This window comes from Caenorhabditis remanei, chromosome I (assembly GCF_010183535.1).
Source record: "Caenorhabditis remanei strain PX506 chromosome I, whole genome shotgun sequence".
In the NCBI taxonomy this organism is placed as follows: Eukaryota; Metazoa; Nematoda; class Chromadorea; order Rhabditida; family Rhabditidae; genus Caenorhabditis; species Caenorhabditis remanei.
Window position 1 is genome coordinate 16,702,897 of NC_071328.1, and position 19,202 is coordinate 16,722,098.

General features: G+C 35.5%; 4 protein-coding genes across 4 annotated transcripts; all 4 read left to right on the forward strand.

Moving 5' to 3' along the window:
* Positions 1-2,806: 2,806 nt before the first annotated feature.
* Positions 2,807-11,046, forward strand: GCK72_003502 (uncharacterized protein; the record flags this gene model as incomplete). The annotated part of the gene is made up of 10 exons (XM_053724091.1): positions 2,807-2,848; positions 3,040-3,103; positions 4,736-4,907; positions 6,664-6,727; positions 6,772-6,877; positions 6,926-7,149; positions 7,195-7,312; positions 10,011-10,147; positions 10,492-10,677; positions 10,750-11,046. The coding sequence occupies 10 exons, from the start codon at positions 2,807-2,809 to the stop codon at positions 11,044-11,046; spliced, it is 1,410 nt and encodes a 469-aa protein (XP_053592736.1).
* A 931-nt stretch (positions 11,047-11,977) lies between these two features.
* Positions 11,978-13,274, forward strand: GCK72_003503 (uncharacterized protein; the record flags this gene model as incomplete). Its single annotated transcript, XM_003107447.2, has 3 exons — positions 11,978-12,160; positions 12,738-12,923; positions 12,978-13,274. 3 exons carry the CDS (start codon positions 11,978-11,980, stop codon positions 13,272-13,274), a joined length of 666 nt encoding a protein of 221 aa, XP_003107495.2.
* Positions 13,275-15,650: 2,376 nt separating this feature from the next.
* Positions 15,651-17,367, forward strand: GCK72_003504 (uncharacterized protein; the record flags this gene model as incomplete). The annotated part of the gene is made up of 7 exons (XM_053724092.1): positions 15,651-15,711; positions 15,764-15,935; positions 16,593-16,656; positions 16,702-16,726; positions 16,848-17,074; positions 17,122-17,239; positions 17,300-17,367. 7 exons carry the CDS (start codon positions 15,651-15,653, stop codon positions 17,365-17,367), a joined length of 735 nt encoding a protein of 244 aa, XP_053592737.1.
* Positions 17,368-17,618: 251 nt separating this feature from the next.
* GCK72_003505 (uncharacterized protein) lies at positions 17,619-19,134 on the forward strand (the record flags this gene model as incomplete). Its single annotated transcript, XM_003107443.2, has 3 exons — positions 17,619-18,065; positions 18,592-18,777; positions 18,847-19,134. The coding sequence occupies 3 exons, from the start codon at positions 17,619-17,621 to the stop codon at positions 19,132-19,134; spliced, it is 921 nt and encodes a 306-aa protein (XP_003107491.2).
* Positions 19,135-19,202: the final 68 nt, after the last annotated feature.

Consider the following 19,202-nt stretch of genomic DNA (forward strand, 5'->3'; position numbering starts at 1 on the left):
TCTATTATCTCTCTGTGTCTCTCAACAAAAAACTCTCTCTCTGCAATTCGCCCCGCCCCCTTAATAATAATATCTTGTTTTCACTAAAATCCGATTATTTCGAAGCCCCGCCCCCTTTTTATGTTGTTAGGTTGAATTTTTTTGCCGTCGGCTCTGAAATAATTGAAATTGCGGTTTATTTTGTGAAAATTAATAATAAGAATTTTTGTCTCTCAAGATAACATGATTTTTTTTTTCGCTGGAAATTTTCGATAAGTTTTATTATCGATTTTTCCGATTTTTTCCTGTCTTTGTGTGTTATTATCTTTCCTATCGCTGAAATTTACTAACTTAATTTTTTGTTTTGTATTTTTACTCTTTTCACTCGCCCCGCCCCCCTTCATATTGCATTTTTTTATGAAACCAATTCACTTTGTACCATCACTCCCCAGCACAAGTGCGCTCCATCGAATTGTCAGTGGAGCGTATTTGACTCCCCCCGAAAACTTGAAATCTCTCTTTATTGCATTTTGTATCCATCCTGTTTTCATTGATATGTCATAATTATAACTACATGTTTCTTATGTACCGTTTCTCATTTTATGGCAATAATTGTTCCCTCCCAATTCATTCAAAAAACCGTTTCTAGGTTGGTGCTGATTAATTAATAATACCCCTCCAATAATGTTGCTCCCTTCCCCCACACACACCGAATGCCTTTACAACAAATAAAAAGACTTGTATTTCAACACGAGACTACAAACTACAACAGTAACAATCCAACTGCACACACAGTACTGGCCATAAAGAATGCAACACTTGCAGTTTTTAGTTGAAAAAGGTCAACTTTGTGAGTGTGGCACGGCCTCCCTGATAGTCGCACAATATTGATTGTTTATGGAATGTGTAGATCACAAATAGAGCTTTATTTTTGTAGTTGACAACTTTTTTGTGCAGGCACAACCTGAGAAGTTACAGGCAGGCTATATATGTAGCTCTTATCCTTTTAGCACTAAAATATGACAACAATTGCGAGAAATTTCTTTGACGACTGATAACTTCTTAGGATGTGTCCGTACAGAAAAGTTGTCAACTACAAAAATGAAGCTCTATATGTGCTCTGTATATTCCATAAACCATCAATATTGTGAGACTATCAGGGAGGCCGTGATACACTCACAAAGTTGCCCATTTTCAATTGAAAACTGCAAGTGACTCTTCCATTCCACTGTCATTTTATTGAATATATCCAAAGCATCGTGATTGCAGTCATCTAACATCATAATAAGGATAGACAACAGGAACAGAGTGGTGGAATGCGTTTTCAGTCATCTATCATTAAAGGAAATTCGAGAAGTCAAATGACCTGAATCTAAGAAATACAGTGAATAGAACGATGGTTTGGCACATGGTGAATATAAATCAGTGGAGTGACATCCCTTAGCAATGATTGTAGTTTAAGACATGACAAATTAACTTTCTTAAGCGTTACCCGTCTTCTATTCAAAAATGAGACCGTTCGAATTCCCATTGAATTCAAAAAACCCAGTGAAAAAACTTAAAATTACCTGTTTTCAATGGTTCAGTTACATTAGAATATGAATCAGTGGATTGGTATCCTATCGGATGATCGTAACCAAAAAAATATGGTGATAAATAATGACTACATTCTTGTTTTTGGCATTTTTTTATAGATTGAGATACAAGCGTTTGATGCTGACCCCAACTTCAAGCATCTGTATATCAAATGTGGGCGGAGTCATCAAAAAGTTGTCAACTACAAAAAAGAAGCTCTACTTGTTATCTATACACTCCATAACTAACCGTGTTTGTGAGACTATCAGGGATGCCGTCTCACATTCTCAAAGTTGACAATTTTCAACTAAAACTTGATACAAGTGTCGAAAATCTTTAAGGCCAGTGATGTAACTAGAATTCGAATGAAGAACGTATGAATTCTCTTGCATGTTAATATCTACACATATTCCAAAATAATCGAAAATAAAAAAGAAAAAGATTTTCAAAACGTTATTCCTCATATCCTACCTGTCTGCTCGCTGCCCAACCCGATCTACCTTAAGAAAACAGAAAACTTGAGAAAATGGCAGGTCTACAACTCTCAAGTCGAAAAAACAAAGCTGTAACCGGAAAGTGTTTCAAATTTTTGTTTTGTTTTCAGATAGAGAATACTTATAAATTTATAATATGATCTGCCCACAATAGTTGACTCTGGAAAGTGAACTGAAAGCTTACTGTACATCAGATAATGAATATTTAGAAGGTGAGGCAGAGAGTATTGGTGGGAAAACGTTGCAGCTCTCAGAAAATATATGAGTTTTAACAGCCTCAAATTATGAAAAAAAAATAGTGACAAAAATTGTTTTTCAGAATTTTTTCAGCACTATTTCAGATTGTGGACCTTCTCAACATTTTCACTTCTCATTCATGACGTTTTAATGGAATGCTTTTCAGGATTACAGTATACATGATTATGATAATAACAATTCTGCCCCAATAATGTGTTTTACTTTAATTTCTGATTTCAGACAAATTTCCAGTCCAGATTCCGAAATGTCGTGCAAATTTGACGAGTTTTTACAGTAACAACTACAGTACCCCCGTGGTTGCTATGTCGAGATTACAGTGTCATACAATGACTCAATTCCTACAGTACCTCTACAGTATTCTGACGACTGTTCATGTCTTGCTGGAACTTTGAACCACCCGACCTGTGTCAAACGAATAGAGATTTATGGTTATAGATAACGAAAACATCTTCTCATTTTTTGGCAATGGTATGTGACAACCTGGGTCTAACGAGTGTCTTATGGTGGACCGTGTTCTCACGGAAGGTATACCAGCAAAGGATGTTTGTTTAGACACTGTTTTGAATCTTTAGATGGTCCCTGGGATAATTTTTGTTTCTAGTATGATCGGTGTAATGATTGGATGTACTGTCCCAGACTAAAAGACGGGAAGAAAAAGACTTATTAGCCTGTCTCATTATTTTCTAACCAATTGGTACACCACCTTCAACTGAATCAATCAACTTATTTTCAGAGCGATGCCAATCATGTCATACGACTCGATGACTTAGCATATTATAAAGAACGTCTAGCGCAAGGTAAGCTTCTTAAGAAACATTATGCAGACTAGAGGAAGAAACATGGAAAATGCGAACTACACATACCTAAAATAACAATTTTAATCGACTTACCGTGTCCTGTATAGACTCTCACTATCATAACTTGTACTTCAACAGATACAGCTGAATCGTGTCCGTTTTGCATAAACTTTTTTTCAAAGTTAGCTGAAACATTCAGCAATACAAAAACAAGTTTTTTGAAATAGCTCCAATTCTGATTTTTTCCGAAAAACAAACAAAAAAAGAATGGCGAAATGTGTTTGAATATGTGTGAAAAAACATTTTGTATGCAGTTTTTGAAAGGTAAGTTCGTTTTATACCCAGAAAATATCGGAAATTAAGAAAAAATGGGAATCAAAAAATTTTTGAGTGAAAAAAATTAGAAAAATTATTTTTTCCAAAATTAAAACTTTTTGTTGTTTATTTGTAACCAAACTCAAGACACATGCTTCGACAAAATTGGAGCATTTTTTGGTGAGTTATGAAGATTTTCCCGAGGTCACCACTTCTGACTTCTGGAGCTCTAGCACGATGCTCCGAGTTTGAGAAGCCAATTCAACAAACTATTTTGTTTATTTGAGCATTTTCCATCATTTTGACATTAAAAACTCAATAACTCCAAGAGAGAAATAAAAAGTTTTTTTTCGAATTTTCAAATCACGATCAGGAAAAATCGATATTTGGAAAAAATCAGAATTGGAGCTATTTCAAAAAAACTTGTTTTTGTATTGCTGAATGTTTCAGCTAACTTTGAAAAAAAAGTTTATGCAAAACGGACACGATTCAGCTGAGATACATATGAAAGTATGCAGAAGAGCTGTGCGGAATTCCTTCCTTCTACTTCCTTCTTCCTTCTTCCGGACCTTTTTTTTACTTCCTTCTTCCTTCTTCCTTTTCAAAAATTTTATTTCCTTCTTCCTTGTTCCTTCTTCCGTTGAAAAGTTTACTAAAATGTTGTAATTTTCGACGGAGTTTTGGCGGAATTTTGGTGGTTTTCGACGGAATTTTGTATGAAACAACATCAAAATTCGTTTTCAGAGATGACTAGAAAAAAGTTTCCTCAAATTTATCATTTTCAAAATTAACTTCCGATTTCCCGGTTCGGAGCCCAACTTCCTTCTTCATTCCTTCTTCCTCCCTTCTTCCGGGCCTTTTTCACTTTTTTATTCCTTCTTCCTTCTTCCCTTTTGAAAAAGTTATTTCCTTCTTCCTTCTTCCTTCTTCCCTTTTCTATTTTTACATCCGCACAGCTCTGGTATGCAGGTATACTCACTTATGCTCGCTACTGTATGCAGAATTTTATACCATGTGACAATACGTGACGTCATGAGCCTCTCTCAAACTTTCTACAAAAAGCAACAGAAGTTGACAGTCTCCTAAATGGTACTACTCGTTTGCTACTGAGCTACCAAATTGGTAGTACCAATGCTTCGATTTGGCTAAGGGAGCTAAAAATAGTCTCGAAACAGAAACTTATTTGTGTGCCGACTTTCCGCAAAAATATTGTATGGAATAAAATTATTAAGACAAACGTTTCAATAATTGAGCAGATATCAAAAAATTTGAGTTACAAAATGTAGAAAACCATCACGTTTATTTTTGTAATTTCAGAGGCCCTCCGTTTCCCATATAAGAAAGATTTCGTTGATTTTTTCCTCGCAATCGTACCAGTTTTCATGGTCTTCAATCAATACGTTTTTCATTCCTTCATTTGCCTCGACATTTACATGATGGAGCATACGAGAAGTCTGAACAGCTTCATTAACATTGAGGACGGCATAATGTGAGTGTTTTTAAGTTGGACGTTGGATTGTCTTGAGACGATTCGAGTATTTTTTTAACTGTTTTTTGGAGTCATAGATCGACCATGTTCAGTTTTTGCCCTTCAGGCCTGGTATACGAGAAAATCAGAGCCAAAGTTGGAAAAAATGAAAAATTTTTGCCTTTCTGATACGCGAAAAATGTTTCACTTTTTTTTGCAATTTTCGCGTGTTCAGACACATTCTTCGTGAAACTTGAGCAACGAGCTGTTACCCACTGTACAGAAAAAAGACAAACCGTTTCTCATGGGTTGGTTTCATACATACTTGTCAAGGGCTGGGTCTTGGAAAATTTTTGACGGCTTCAAAAAATGTCTCTTTTTTTGAAATTTTTTTCAATTTTTTCTCGAAAATGTGACAATTTCTGATAATTTTTCAGAATGTCTCCTAATTCTGAATGATAATCGAACAATTTGACTTTTTCGCGAAAAAATTCGAATAATTCAAAAAAAAATTGTCATTCGAACTACCCGGGCGGGCCTTGGCAAGTATGGTTTTATGCATAGTGGGTACCCAGATAACTGATAACACCTTGGTTTATATTTCATTTAGCTCTGCCCCCTACCGTCTAAAATAGCACCTATATGAGATGAAAATTCTTTTTAAAAAACTGTACGTTTTTTCGATCGAATTTGACGGGAACAAATGAAAAACATTATTTAAAATCATGGTTGTGTTCAGGCCATATTTTTAGCGCCTCGTTTTCACCAAGAAAAAATTTAATTTTGGTAGAATTTTAGGGTTTTTTCAATCTTTTGCTTATAACTCAAAATACTTGTATTCATTGAGATGAGCTTGTATTCATAGATTTCAAATTCGGAATTTTGTTCCCGTCAAAATTTGATCGAAAAAACATCCGGATTTTTAAAAGAGTTTTCATCTCACATAGGTGTGCTAGTTTAGACGGTGCTCGAGTTTTTCAGTGAGTGTATCTTAAAAAGGCTTCGAAGTTTTAAAGTTACCAATCTTTGAGGACTCGTCACAGAATGAGTTTCCGCCCATTGAATTGAATTGTCAACTATCCTCCCTTTTTGTAATTAGTAACAGTTTCATAGCTCATCTCTCCCCCGAAAAAACGAGATTGCGCCTTTTATTAAATTGATTCAGGGGAGGAACAGCAGAAGATATCATAATAGTTTTTAAGTGTTTTCGCAGTTATTTCCTGCTTTGAAAATATTTTCTGATGGAAATATTTTGTGATTGCGATCCTTGGAGTTTTCAGTTTGAAATGTGGCCTCTCTGATTGCCACACAATCTCGCTTTTTACGAGATGTCTAGAGCACAATTACAGCTGCAGTTTTGTAATTGACAAACTTTTGTACCATTTCGAAAATTTTGACAAACTGTATCTCCTTTGGCAGGAATGGTACAAAAAGTTTGTCAATTACAAAACTGCAGCTGTAATTGTGCTCTAGACATCTCATAAAAAATGAGATTGTGTGGCAATCAGAGAGGCTGTGACACAACTCACAAAGTTGAATATTTCAAACTGAAAACTCTAAGGATCGCAATTTTTTGGACCAATACAGTGTACTTTTCAAAGGTTCCACTGGAATCATTAAGTACTTTCTTTCTGGAAAAGTCGGTTTACCCGGTGGTTTATTAACAACCATAAATGTAAAACTTAATAAGTCTGGTGTCTTTTGCTATTTTACTACGAAATAAGACAATTGGACAACATGAAACCTTTTTTGATGTTCACATAAAACATACTTTCAGGCTTCTCTTCTTGGGGTCATACGTTGGAAAATTCAGCAACCTCCCGTTTATTGGAAAATTAGAGGTTTGAGTATCAAACATAATACCCGCATAGTCTAACTTTTTCAGATTGGAGGTTCTCTCCTCGCATTGACATTCGCGAAAGTTGCACTTGCTTGGGGAATTTTTAGCAATTCGGATATGCAAAAGAGGGTATTCTTTATTGCTTGCGGAGGTGATTATTTCTGATCTCATTTTGAAGTTGACAGAATGTTCTTTTCAGGATTAGAGGGAGTTCTGAATACAAATCTAAATGCCACTAGAGTTTTCGAATTTGTTCACCAAGATTACAAAGGTCTAGTAATGGAAGTACTGACGATGGCGTTGGGCCACCTGACAAGCATATTATTTATAACGCATGATGGAGTTGCAATGTTGAGAACCATCATCGACAATGTGGAATTTGGTTTGTTTTTGACTCAGGCCATTATCATAATATGGTATATCGTGAGTTTTACTGTCACAAGAAAAGCAATGAACTCAAGTTTCCAGGTAATCAATAAATTCCGATATTTACATTTGAAAGAGAATTATCGCCTGATGAAAATTCACCATGAGAAAACACTTGAAAATCACACCAAATATTTGGATAAAAAGAAATATTTCCTCAGTGAGTTTTTTTTTCTCTTGTATTTGCGTGCAAAGTAAAAAAGAATGTCAAAATAGGGTGGAAAGTATAGTTATGAATAATTGATTGTTACTTTTTCTTCATGCGAAAAATGACGTAATTCATTTTACGAAAGCCGGAATGGAAAAAATAACCGGAATCCTGGAATTCCTAAATGTGCAAAACTAAGTCACTTTTTACGGGTGTTTTAATGATAAATAAACTCTAAAACTACTTTTAAATATCATATCAAAACCAACAAAGAAGTACTATAGTCGTCTTTTAAAGGCGTATTGTGATCTGTTGTGATATTTTCATATCATAATGTATGCATTTCGACAAGTTCATTTTCATAGTTCAAGAATTTTTTAATTTGGTCCACAACCCGGAGCTGAGAGCGAGCGCCGGAAAGTTTGGTCATTGAGAAGGCCGAAGAAAATTGGTGACCGTGGCCTAGAAATTCTACTAGAAAAACAACTTTGCCGAAATGAAATTTCTAGAACATTCTCGCTGACCAAACTTTCCGTTGGCTTTTTCAGTATTCTGCTATTTCTGGCGTTATTTTTGATAGTTTTTAGTGTTTTTCTATTAATATTTGCCTTATTCTATCGAAATTATTGAAGAAATATAACAAAAATAATCCAAAATTTAAAAAATCAACGAATTTCTAGTAGAATTTCTAGGCCACGGTCACCAATTTTCCTCGGCCTTCTCAATGATCAAACTTTCCGGCGCTCGCTCTCAGCTCCGGGTTGTGGACCAAATTAAAAAATTCTTGAACTATAAAAATGAACTTGTCGAAATGCATACATTATGATATGAAAATATCACAACAGATCACAATACGCCTTTAAACCTAAAAAGTTGAAAACTTTACTTCTGAATTCCGCAAATTGTTGAAAAAAGTGTTTTTGTTATCCATTACAAAAAAATTTTATTTTGTTTTATTTTTCAAATGTTCAGGAAGAGCACACTAATCGCCAACACTACAACAACATCTACCAATACCCAAATGATCTTTCCTACATATCTTTTCTATGATTCCAACATTATCTTTTCTATGATTCCAACATTATCTTTTCTATGATTCCAACATTATCTTTTCTATGATTCCAACATTATCTTTTCTATGATTCCAACATTATCTTTTCTATGATTCCAACATTATCTTTTCTATGATTCCAACATTATCTTTTCTATGTTTCCAACATTATCTTTTCTATGTTTCCAACATTATCTTTTCTATGATTCCAACATTATCTTTTCTATGATTCCAACATTATCTTTTCTATGATTCCAACATTATCTTTTCTATGATTCCAACATTATCTTTTCTATGATTCCAACATTATCTTTTCTATGATTCCAACATTATCTTTTCTATGTTTCCAACATTATCTTTTCTATGATTCCAACATTATCTTTTCTATGATTCCAACATTATCTTTTCTATGATTCCAACATTATCTTTTCTATGTTTCCAACATTATCTTTTCTATGATTCCAACATTATCTTTTCTATGATTCCAACATTATCTTTTCTATGATTCCAACATTATCTTTTCTATGATTCCAACATTATCTTTTCTATGTTTCCAACATTATCTTTTCTATGTTTCCAACATTATCTTTTCTATGATTCCAACATTATCTTTTCTATGATTCCAACATTATCTTTTCTATGATTCCAACATTATCTTTTCTATGTTTCCAACATTATCTTTTCTATGTTTCCAACATTATCTTTTCTATGATTTTACACATCTGTCAGATATTTCAAAGTTATTGAAAAAGTAGGGTGTTTTCAGTTGATTTTTCAACAAAAGATAACTCAAAAGTTACCCACCAGAAAAACACAAAAAAGTTATAAGTGGGTTCATACCACGGTTTTGAACAAAACTGTGTGAGCCAATTTTCGAGATTTGCCCTGGTTCTCGTAAAAATGGATTACCACTTCATTCCCCGTTCAAAAACTACCTCACGTGTGAATTTTCAGAATTTTTTCATTTTTCGTGACATTCCACGATTGATGACGTCATCTGCCCCTAAAATCGTTCTAAAAGACCGTGCAACGTAAAATTCTCTCGCCGTGCACGTGAAAAAATGTTGAAATATAATGAAAAATTCCATGCGAGAGGCCCTTTTTTGACACTTTGAAGCCTCATAACTCGTTTTCTCTTTTCCGCAAAATTCTGAGCCGATTCATATCAAACACTCTCAATTTCAGGAATACCGCAGTCCCCCTTTGAAAACCGCTCCGTTCGACTCTCATTAGAGCGCGTCTTCGCTAGCCTCGATCGCCTCAGTGCGCGGTCTTCTGTTGCCCCTTCTTTTACCCTCCTCTTACCCTCCGTGTATTGATTTTTGCGTGAGGTCCACTATTTCCAAACGATGATCGACTCTGTAGAATCTGAGGATTCTGACATGAAAATGAATTGTTTTAAGAGGAATTATGAATTAGAAGAGAAACATTTCCTCTGGAATCTTCCATTTTTGGTCATCAACCCAATATACGGACTATTGAATGGAGCAACTCCATACACTTCAGTCTACAAACAGTCCCCATTGACTCATTTCTGTTTCTGGCACTTTTTATTTTTCCATTTCTACCAATCCCCTTTCTCATTCTATCCATACATCCAAAAACCTTCCGAGCCCTGGTTTTATTGTGTTCTTTACAATATATTCCTCGCTGTTCCAGTTATTTATTTATTCGAAAAAAGATTGCCCTTTATTCAACAAATTCGAGATGTTCAAATCGGTTGTGTTGGCTCTCCTTTATCCAGTTGGTTTATGATGTTTGCATATTTGACTGTAGATTTGGACGGGTATTTTGTGGTGAGTTTTGATATTGATAGAAGTTACTAGTTTTGTATCAAAACAAGGACTACATTTTTGTAGTTGACAACTGTTGTTGTTGTAGTTTTTGTAGTTTTTTATAGTTGTAGTACTAGCGTTTGAAGTCCGCTACTCGCTCCCTCTCTCGCTGGCACAGGCCTTCCCAACTTCAAGCGCATGTATCTCGAAAGTGGGAGGAGTTATCAAAAAGTTGTCAACTACAAAAATAAAGATTTAAACACGACCTACCCAGCAATTATAAAATTTGATTAAATTCGTCAGTAGGGAACGCTATAATAGTACTTCTAACTTGATGACTTCTCACTCTTCAACTGAATTTTCAGATCTCTCGTTGTGCCTACCACGTGTCTACTTTTACTATTCTTTATTCATTTATTATGACAACTAGTTATGCATCAAATGTCTACATTGCTTTGCCATCTGAAGATCGGAAGAAATCGAAATTATTTTTTGGATTACTTCACGTTATCCTCGGAGGAATAATTGGATATTTATCGACAAGGATTACTGTAAGTTTATCTATTTAAAAAAAATCTTCTCAATAGAGCGCATTTGCCTTCCAAAGAGTAATGTTATTTCAGTTCAACATCACAATCTGTCTGTTTCTTGTCTTTCTCTCCTACATGTTCTCAATTAATTCATACAATTATTTATCTGTGAATTCATTTTTATTATGTGAACTTCGATGGTACAAATGGGATTTCGAAGAATCAAGAGGCATCATTTGCCACGTCATCAGAAGACGACGTCATCTCTCGAATCCCTCGGAAATTCTGAATTCAACGATTTCTTTGTCTTCTCAAAAAGGATATTTCCAATATGAAGATGATATTCAGTTGGATCAGAAATATTATAACGAATATTATATGCTTCGTTGAATTAATAAATATTGCATCTACAGTAATCTTTTTAAAATTTTGTCAGTGTAAAAAAAATTGCAGACTTTAAGAACCCAACTTTTTTCACATTTTCTTAGGTTTTGCAGGGAACGTCACTGCTATCATAATGAACCGATTTTTTCGAATGTAGGCTAGTTTTGTAGATCGAAAAATGGTCTGCATTTTTGTAGTTGACAACTTTTCGATAGCTCCGCCCACTTTTGAGATACAAACGGTTGAGGCTTACGCTCCTTCCCTCCCTCATTGGTTGCAACGCGTAGCCTAACTTCAAGAGCGTGTATCTCAAAAGTGGGCGGAGCTATCGAAAAGTTGGCAACTACAGAAATATAGTCCGCTTTTTGATCTACGAAACAAAGTAAAAACCGTAAAAATCGAATAAAAATTGAGTTACTGAGAGGGTCTCAAACCCCTCGATATTTTAGATTGACAAGAATTTGTTATAATTTCAAACATCTATATCTCAAAAGTGGGCGGATTCTCCTGATATCTACATTTTGGTATATTTTTCAACTCATAATATTTCGTTAAAGTGAGATCCCCGTTTCTGCCCGTTTGACAAGTATGCTTGCCACCCAACCCATCTGTCCTTCGGCCATCTGCTCTATTCTTCGTGCTGTCCCCCCTTCCATTGCCACACGGCATTATTGATTATTAGGGGACAAATTTCTGCGTAATGAGAAATAGTTGGGAACCCCTAGATAAGCAAACAAGAAACCGTCTGCGATGCCGAAATATAATAATATATCATATTATATTTTTTATCAATCCAATCATCGCGATTCTCAACACTTCCGTGTATACTTCAGTCTACAATCAGTCTCCAGTAACCCATTTCTTATTTTGGCACTTTTATTTTTTTAGTTCTTTTATATTCCCTGCAATATTCTACCCTCCACCATTGGAACACAACATGCCATGGTTCTATGCGAACATTTATAATACTTTGATAGCTGGGTATTTCATGCTGCAAATAGATTATATGCCTCGAATTCAGCAACTTTCGAATATTCAATTCGGTTTTGTTGGATCACTTTTGTCTACTTGGTTTATGATGTTTGCATATATTACTGCTGATTTGGACGGGTATTTTGTGGTGAGTTTTGATATTTATAGAAGTTACACTGACACAAAATTGTCACTGTAACTTCCAAGACGTATATCTCAAAATTGGGCAGAGCTATCAAAAAGTGGTCAACTACAAAGATGTAGCCCTATTCGAGATCTGTAAAACTAGCCTATTCTCTAAATAATATTTGTGAAAAATAAACAAGAATTGAGTTGATGACGGAAACTCAAACAGAAATACATTGTCACACTTCCCCAACAAAAATGTTATGCCATATTTTTAAAAATTTTATGTTTGTTGGATAGATCATGTCTTAATCTCCATTTTTTTAGTTAACAACTTTTTGATAGCTCCACCCACTTTTCAGATACAAGCGTTTCAAGTCTCACCTCTCCTCGTCTCGTTCCCTCTCTCGGTGACACTGGGTAGCCCAAGTTCAACCCATTGTATCTCAAAAGTGGGCGGAGCTATGAAAAAGTTGTTAATTACAAAAATGGAGATTAGGACATGATCTATCCAACGAATATAAGATTTAATAGAATTCGTCAGTAGGAATGCTTTAAAAAGTGTTCTACGATTTTCCAATCTTCAACTGAATTTTCAGATTTCCCGTTGTGCCTACCACGTGTCTACTTTTACTCTTCTTTATTCATTTCTAATGACAACTAGTTATGCATCAAATGTCTACATTGATTTCCCATCTGAAAATCGGAAGAAATCGAAATTATTCATTGGAATACTTCATGTCATTCTTGGAGGAATAATTGGATATTTATCGACAAGGATTACTGTAAGTTTATCTTCTCTCAATAGAGCGCATTTGCCTCCTAATATATTATTTCAGTTCAACATCACAATCTGCCTGTTTCTTGTCATTCTCTCCTTCATGTTCTCAATTAATGCATATAATTATTTAACTGTAAATTCGTATTTATTATGTGAACATCGAATGTGGAAATGGGATTTCCAAGAATCGAGAGGCATCATTTGCCACGTCATCAGAAGACGACGTCATCTCTCGAATCCCTCGGAGATTCTGGATTCAACGATTTCTTTGTCTTCTCAAAAAGGATATTTCCAATATGAAGATGATATTCAATTGGATCAGAAATATTATAACGAATGGTTTTTGCGTTGGTGATTAAATAAATATTGCATCTTCCGTAATTTTTTTAAAATTTTGTCAGTGTAAAAAAATTGCCAACTTTTTTCAAATTTCCTTAGATTTTGTAGAGAACGTCACTGATGTCTCAGTCAATCAATTGTTTCGAAATTAAATTAGTTTTGTAGATCAAATCCAGGGCTACATTTTTGTAGTTGACAACTTTTTGATAGCTCCGCCCACTTTTGAGATATGCGTCTTTGAAAATGCCTGCGGGGCTAGAATGCTTATCTACAACTGTCTGGGGTGCCTGCGGCGCTAGAATCCTCTGGGGCGCCTTCGGCGCAAAAATGGTAGCATTGATGGTGGAACAGCAATCTTTAAAGACGGATATCTCAAAAGTGGGCGAAGCAAATAAAAAAGAAGCAATTAAAAAATTGTAGATCAAAAATAGGGCTTCATTTTTGTTGTTCACAACTTTTTGCTAGCTCCTCCCATTTTTGAGATATGCACCTTTAAAGTTGGGAATTCGCTAACTTAGTCGTTTTTAGCGCCAAAATGTGATTTTCACGTCAAAATGAAGGGAAACTTCCATGTTTACTTTAAAAACTATCCAAAACCTCATTTCCCATGTCGAAAACCACATTTTTAGCAAAAACCAATTTTGGCTGAGTAGTTGTTGGTCAAGGTACACCACTATGAGAACGGGCACCAGGGTTCTTTTTTTGATTTAATTGGTCTTGTAGATCAAAAATAGTGCTACATTTTTGTAGTTGACAACTTTTCGATGGCTCCGCCCACTTTTAAGATACAAGCGTTTGAAGCTAACGCCATTCTCTCCTCTCTTGGTGGCATTGGGTAGCCCAACTTCAAGCGGGTGTATCTTAAAAGTGGGCAAACCTAACAAAAAATTGTTAATTAGAAAAATATAGACCGTTTTTCAATCTAAAAAACAAAGTGAACACTTTGAAAATTGAATGAATATCGAGTTACTGAAGGGATCTCAAAAACGTCCACATTTCAGACTGACTAGAATTCGTTACAATTTCAAACTGCTGTGTCTCAAAAGTGGGTTTAGTTATCAAAAAATTGTCAACTTCGATAATGAAGCTCTGTTTGTGATCTATACACTCCATAAATAATTGGTGTTGTTAGACAATCAGGGAGGTCGTGATACACTAACAAAGTTGACCATTTTCGACTAAAAACTGCTACAATTGTTGCATTCTTTACGGCCAGTACTGTAACTAGAATTCGAATGAAGAACGTATGAATTCTCTTATAATGCATGTAAATATCTACACATATTTTAAAATAATCGAAAATAAAGAAGAAAAAGATTTTCAAAACTTTATTCCTCATATCCTACCTGTCTGCTCGCTGCCCAACCCGATCTACCTTCACAGAACAGAAAACTTTAAAAAATGGCAGGTCTACAACTCTCAAGTCGAAAAAACAAAGCTGTAACCGGAAAGTTTTTTAATTTTTTGTTTTGTTTTCAGATAGAGAATACTTATAAATTCATAACATGATCTGCCCACAATGGTTAACTCTGGAAGGTATTGCAGATTCTGAACTGAAATCTTACTGTACATCAGATAATAAATATTAAGAAGGAAAAGTACAGAGTTTTGATGGGAAAACATTTTATCCTTCAGAAAATTGATGAACTATTACAATTGCAGAGCAAAAGAAAAACAGTGACAAAGAGTGTTTTTCAGAATTTTCAGCACTATTTCAGATTGTGGACATTCTGAACATCTCATTTCTCATTCACGACATGACTTTTTAATGGAACGGTTTTCAGGAACTGTAGACATGATTATGTTAATAAAGATTTTGTTCCAATAATGTGTTTTTTTAATTTTCTGATTTTAGATAAATGTGAAGTTCAGATTCCGGAATGTCATGCAGATTTGACCTGTATTCACAGTGGCAATTATAGTACAATGACTCAATTCCTACAGTCCCCCTACAGTAATCTGATGACTGTTCGTGTCTTGCCGGAACTTTGGACCGCCCGACCCCTCGACTGTCAAACCAATTGAGATTCCTGGTGAAGGATCTTGAAAAACACCATCTAAAAATGAAATTTGGAGACAGGGAAATTCACTTCTTTCTGTCACATCTGATTTATGTATTTAGTTACCAGCTGGTGCGCCGTTGACGCGCTTTCTCGCAGCTCCGCCGCTCGAGTTTACGTGAAAACTTTTCTGGGTATGAACATAATAAAATGTCGATGTACAAACCTCCATTTGTCTTATATATATATATATCAATGATTTGAATAAATACGTGAGACGGTCAAAGGGGGGGGGGTGAAAAATTAATATAAATAGAGGAATCTCTCTTGCCATTCTTAGTCTCCTAATCAGAAAGGTTAAAAACCAAAAAAACACCAGAAGGTAGATAACAATGGACGAAACTGTTCTGCACATAGAAGATGTCCGCCCATATCAAGATCAAGTGGAGAGAGGTAAACAATTTAGACATCACAACTCCGAGCATTTATTTTACTTCTATTTCAGAACAACAACAAAACCGTGTCATGTCTGTTGTGTCCAAAGTGACACTGATCACGTTTTCGATGCTTCTACTTATATCACAATGGTTTTTCTACTCCTTCGCCTGTATAGACCTCTGGCAAGCGGAGATGACTCGGGACCTAAGTTCTACACAGAACTGGTTTGATTCCACATCGTAAATCTTTATACTTTTGCCAGTTTTTGGTTACTTTAGAGTACAAATAGTAGAGGGAATTATCAGTGCAGAATAGTCAACAACAAAGAGTTAGAATTGGGTAGTTCACGATTTTCCACCCAAATTTAATTGTGTTTCGCCCAAAATATTAGCGCACCTGAAGATAGCTCTCCGCCAGCCAACCGTGGTCGAGGGGTGAGCGAGTCGGTCTGTGAAAAACACTATGAAGGTTCGACTCCCCGCATGTGCCGAATTTGTTTGGTTTTTTTATTTCCCCTTTCAAAACTTTTTGAGCCGTTTTTTAATTAAATCGAACCAAAACAGCGAACCAATGTGAATGCCGAAGAGCAGTTCTGGTTCGATTTGAATGAAAAACGGCGCAAAAGGTTTAAAAAAAGCGAAATAAAAAAAACTTGCCACATGCGGCGGGTCGAACCTCCATAGTTTCCTTCCCAGACCGACTCGCTCACCCCTCGACCACGGTTCGCCGGCAGAGAGCAATCTCCAGGTACTGTGATATCTTCGCCGAAACACACTTGAATTTGGATGGAAAGTAGAGTAAATCACCTGTATTGAATTATCAGAATTCAGATATTCTGAAATTGAAATCAGAATATCTGAATTCTGATTGCCGCGTTATTTAGTTATCCATTTCAGCGTCTATTTGGTGGTAGTTGTCGTCTCCAGAACCTTCGAAATACCTTGTCTTTCAAAGATGGAGGTGAGTTTTATCATGACTTTCTTCATATTTTTTTTTGTTTTTCAGCTGAAGCATACTAGCTACCTGTTCAGTATGTCAAAACTGTTGCTCTGTGTAATTTGCTTTCTCGATCAGGATGTACCGCGACGAATCGCCTTCGGCATATGCCTCGGTGACTAAATTAATGTAGACTTCACATAACATCTTTTCAGGATTTGAAACTACTCAAAATAAAAATTTTGGTCTACCCCGTATCATGGGGTTTGTGTTGGAAGATTGGTTGAAAGTGTTCATTTATGAAGGAATCGCGTGCTCCACTGGACTAGTGTTGGGAATATTGATACTGGTTTTGAAAATAACCAAAGAGTATTATTTTTCCGTCAAATGGATATCTTTGGCTTTCCTTGTACTTCAAGTTCTCGTATGTGTGTCAATTAATGTGAGTTTTGCTTTTACAGAACAACAACGAAAATATAAATTTTACAGATATGCTTCAAGTACTCATTTTTCCAAAAGAAACTTCTCCTGAGTAGAATGAAATCGGAGAAAAAAGTAGCTGTGGAAGCCGTCGGATTGTTCAATGCGAAAAGGGCTAAATTTGGGAGTGAGTTCTGTTTTCTTTATGGGCGTCTTTAACTTTCGTCAAAACTGTTTTCTTTTTCAGTGCCAGAAAGAATCAGAATGCAAGGAGCTCAAGGACAAACTGGTCAGAGAGAAGCTGAAGGAGCATGAATAGTAGTTTGTATTTGTATGATTATGTGTGGGTCCGTGCGTATGAAATAAAAGTATTTCCTTGAGCCTTTTTGTTGAATAATTTGTTTCAAAGTTTTTTTTAGTTTTCTCTCTCTCTCTCTCTCACCCTCTCTCTCTCTTTCTCTCCCCCCCCCTTATGCATCTGCCATCTGCTTCTCAACTGTCCTCCTCTTCATTCAACTGACCTCTAGTTATTGATTATTCGAGGACTAATAGTCTATTCATCTCCAATGATTCACCCTGTCAACACTTCACCACTAGTAAAGAGTAAAATAGACAGCGAAAGAAGAATAAAACTAGAAACCCGTAATATTCTCACTAAAATAGTGTTCTATGTGATCAATCCATTATTCTTACTACTCGATGGAGCCACTCCATACACAGCAGTTTACAAGCAGCAGTCCCCATTTCTTCACTATTTATTCTGGCACTTTTCTGTTTTCCATTTAGTTATATCTCACAGTTTCTTCTATCCAAACATTGTGAAGAATTTGCCATGGTGTCTTACATCTTTCTACCATGCATTTACAGTTGGTGCTGTTGTTTGTACACTGGAGAATTTTATGCCTTTTATTCAACAATTATGGATGATGCAAATCGGGTTTATTGGAGCACTTCTGTCCTCTTGGCTCCTTTTATTCGCATATATCACTATGGATCTAGAAGGGTTTTATGTGGTAAGTTGACAACATCAAATAGATATGTCATAATTTTTATCTCGACAAGTTTTGCTCTGCCCACTTTTGAAATGTTTGAAAAATTGTGGCAGTCAAAAATATGGAGGTATTTGAGATCCCCTCAGTAAATCGATGTTTATTCAATTTTTACGAGTCTCTGTTTTTTTTGTAGATCAAATCAAGTTCTCTATTTTTGTAGTTGACAACTTTTTGATAGCTCCGCCCACTTTTGAGATACACGCGCTTGAAGTTGGGCTACCCGGTGCCACCAAGATAAGAGAGAGGGAGCGTTAGCTTCAAACGCTTGTATCTCAAAAGTGGTCGGAGCGATCGAAAAGTTGTCAACCGCTAAAAAAGAGAATTGGATTTGGTCTACAAAACTAATTTAGTTTCAAAAAAATTGGTTCATTGGGATATCTGTGACGTTGCCTACAAAACTTCAGAAAATTTGAAAAAAGTAGGCGATTTTTCTTCACTGAGACTTTCGAGACCCAATTTCAGAAGTAAATTTCTAATATGTTTTCAGATCTCTCGTTGTGCCTACCACGTATCAACATTCTGTCTTCTCAATTCTTTCGTATTGACAACTAGTTATGCATCAAATGTCTACATTGATTTGCCATCTGAAAATCGGAAGAAATCAAAAATGATTTTTGGAATTCTTCACCTTATCCTCGGAGGAATAATTGGATATTTATCGACAAGGATTACTGTAAGTTTATCTTTTTTATAACATTTTCTCAATAAAGCGCATTTGCCTTCCAACGATATATTATTTCAGTTCAACATCACAATCTGCCTGCTTCTTGTCTTTCTCTCCTACATGTTCTCAATTTATCTATATAATTATTTAACAGTGAATTCATATTTATTATGTGAACATCGATGGTACAAATGGGAATTCCAAGAATCGAGAGGCATCATTTGCCACGTCATCAGAAGACGACGTCATCTCTCGAATCCCTCGGAGATTCTGAATTCTTCGTCTTCTCAAAAAGGATATTTCCAATATGAAGATGATATTCAATTGGATCAGAAATATTATAATGAGTATTACAGGCTTCGTTGAATTAATAAATATTGCATCTACAGTAATCTTTTTAAAATTTTGTCAGTGTAAAAAAATTGCAGACTTGA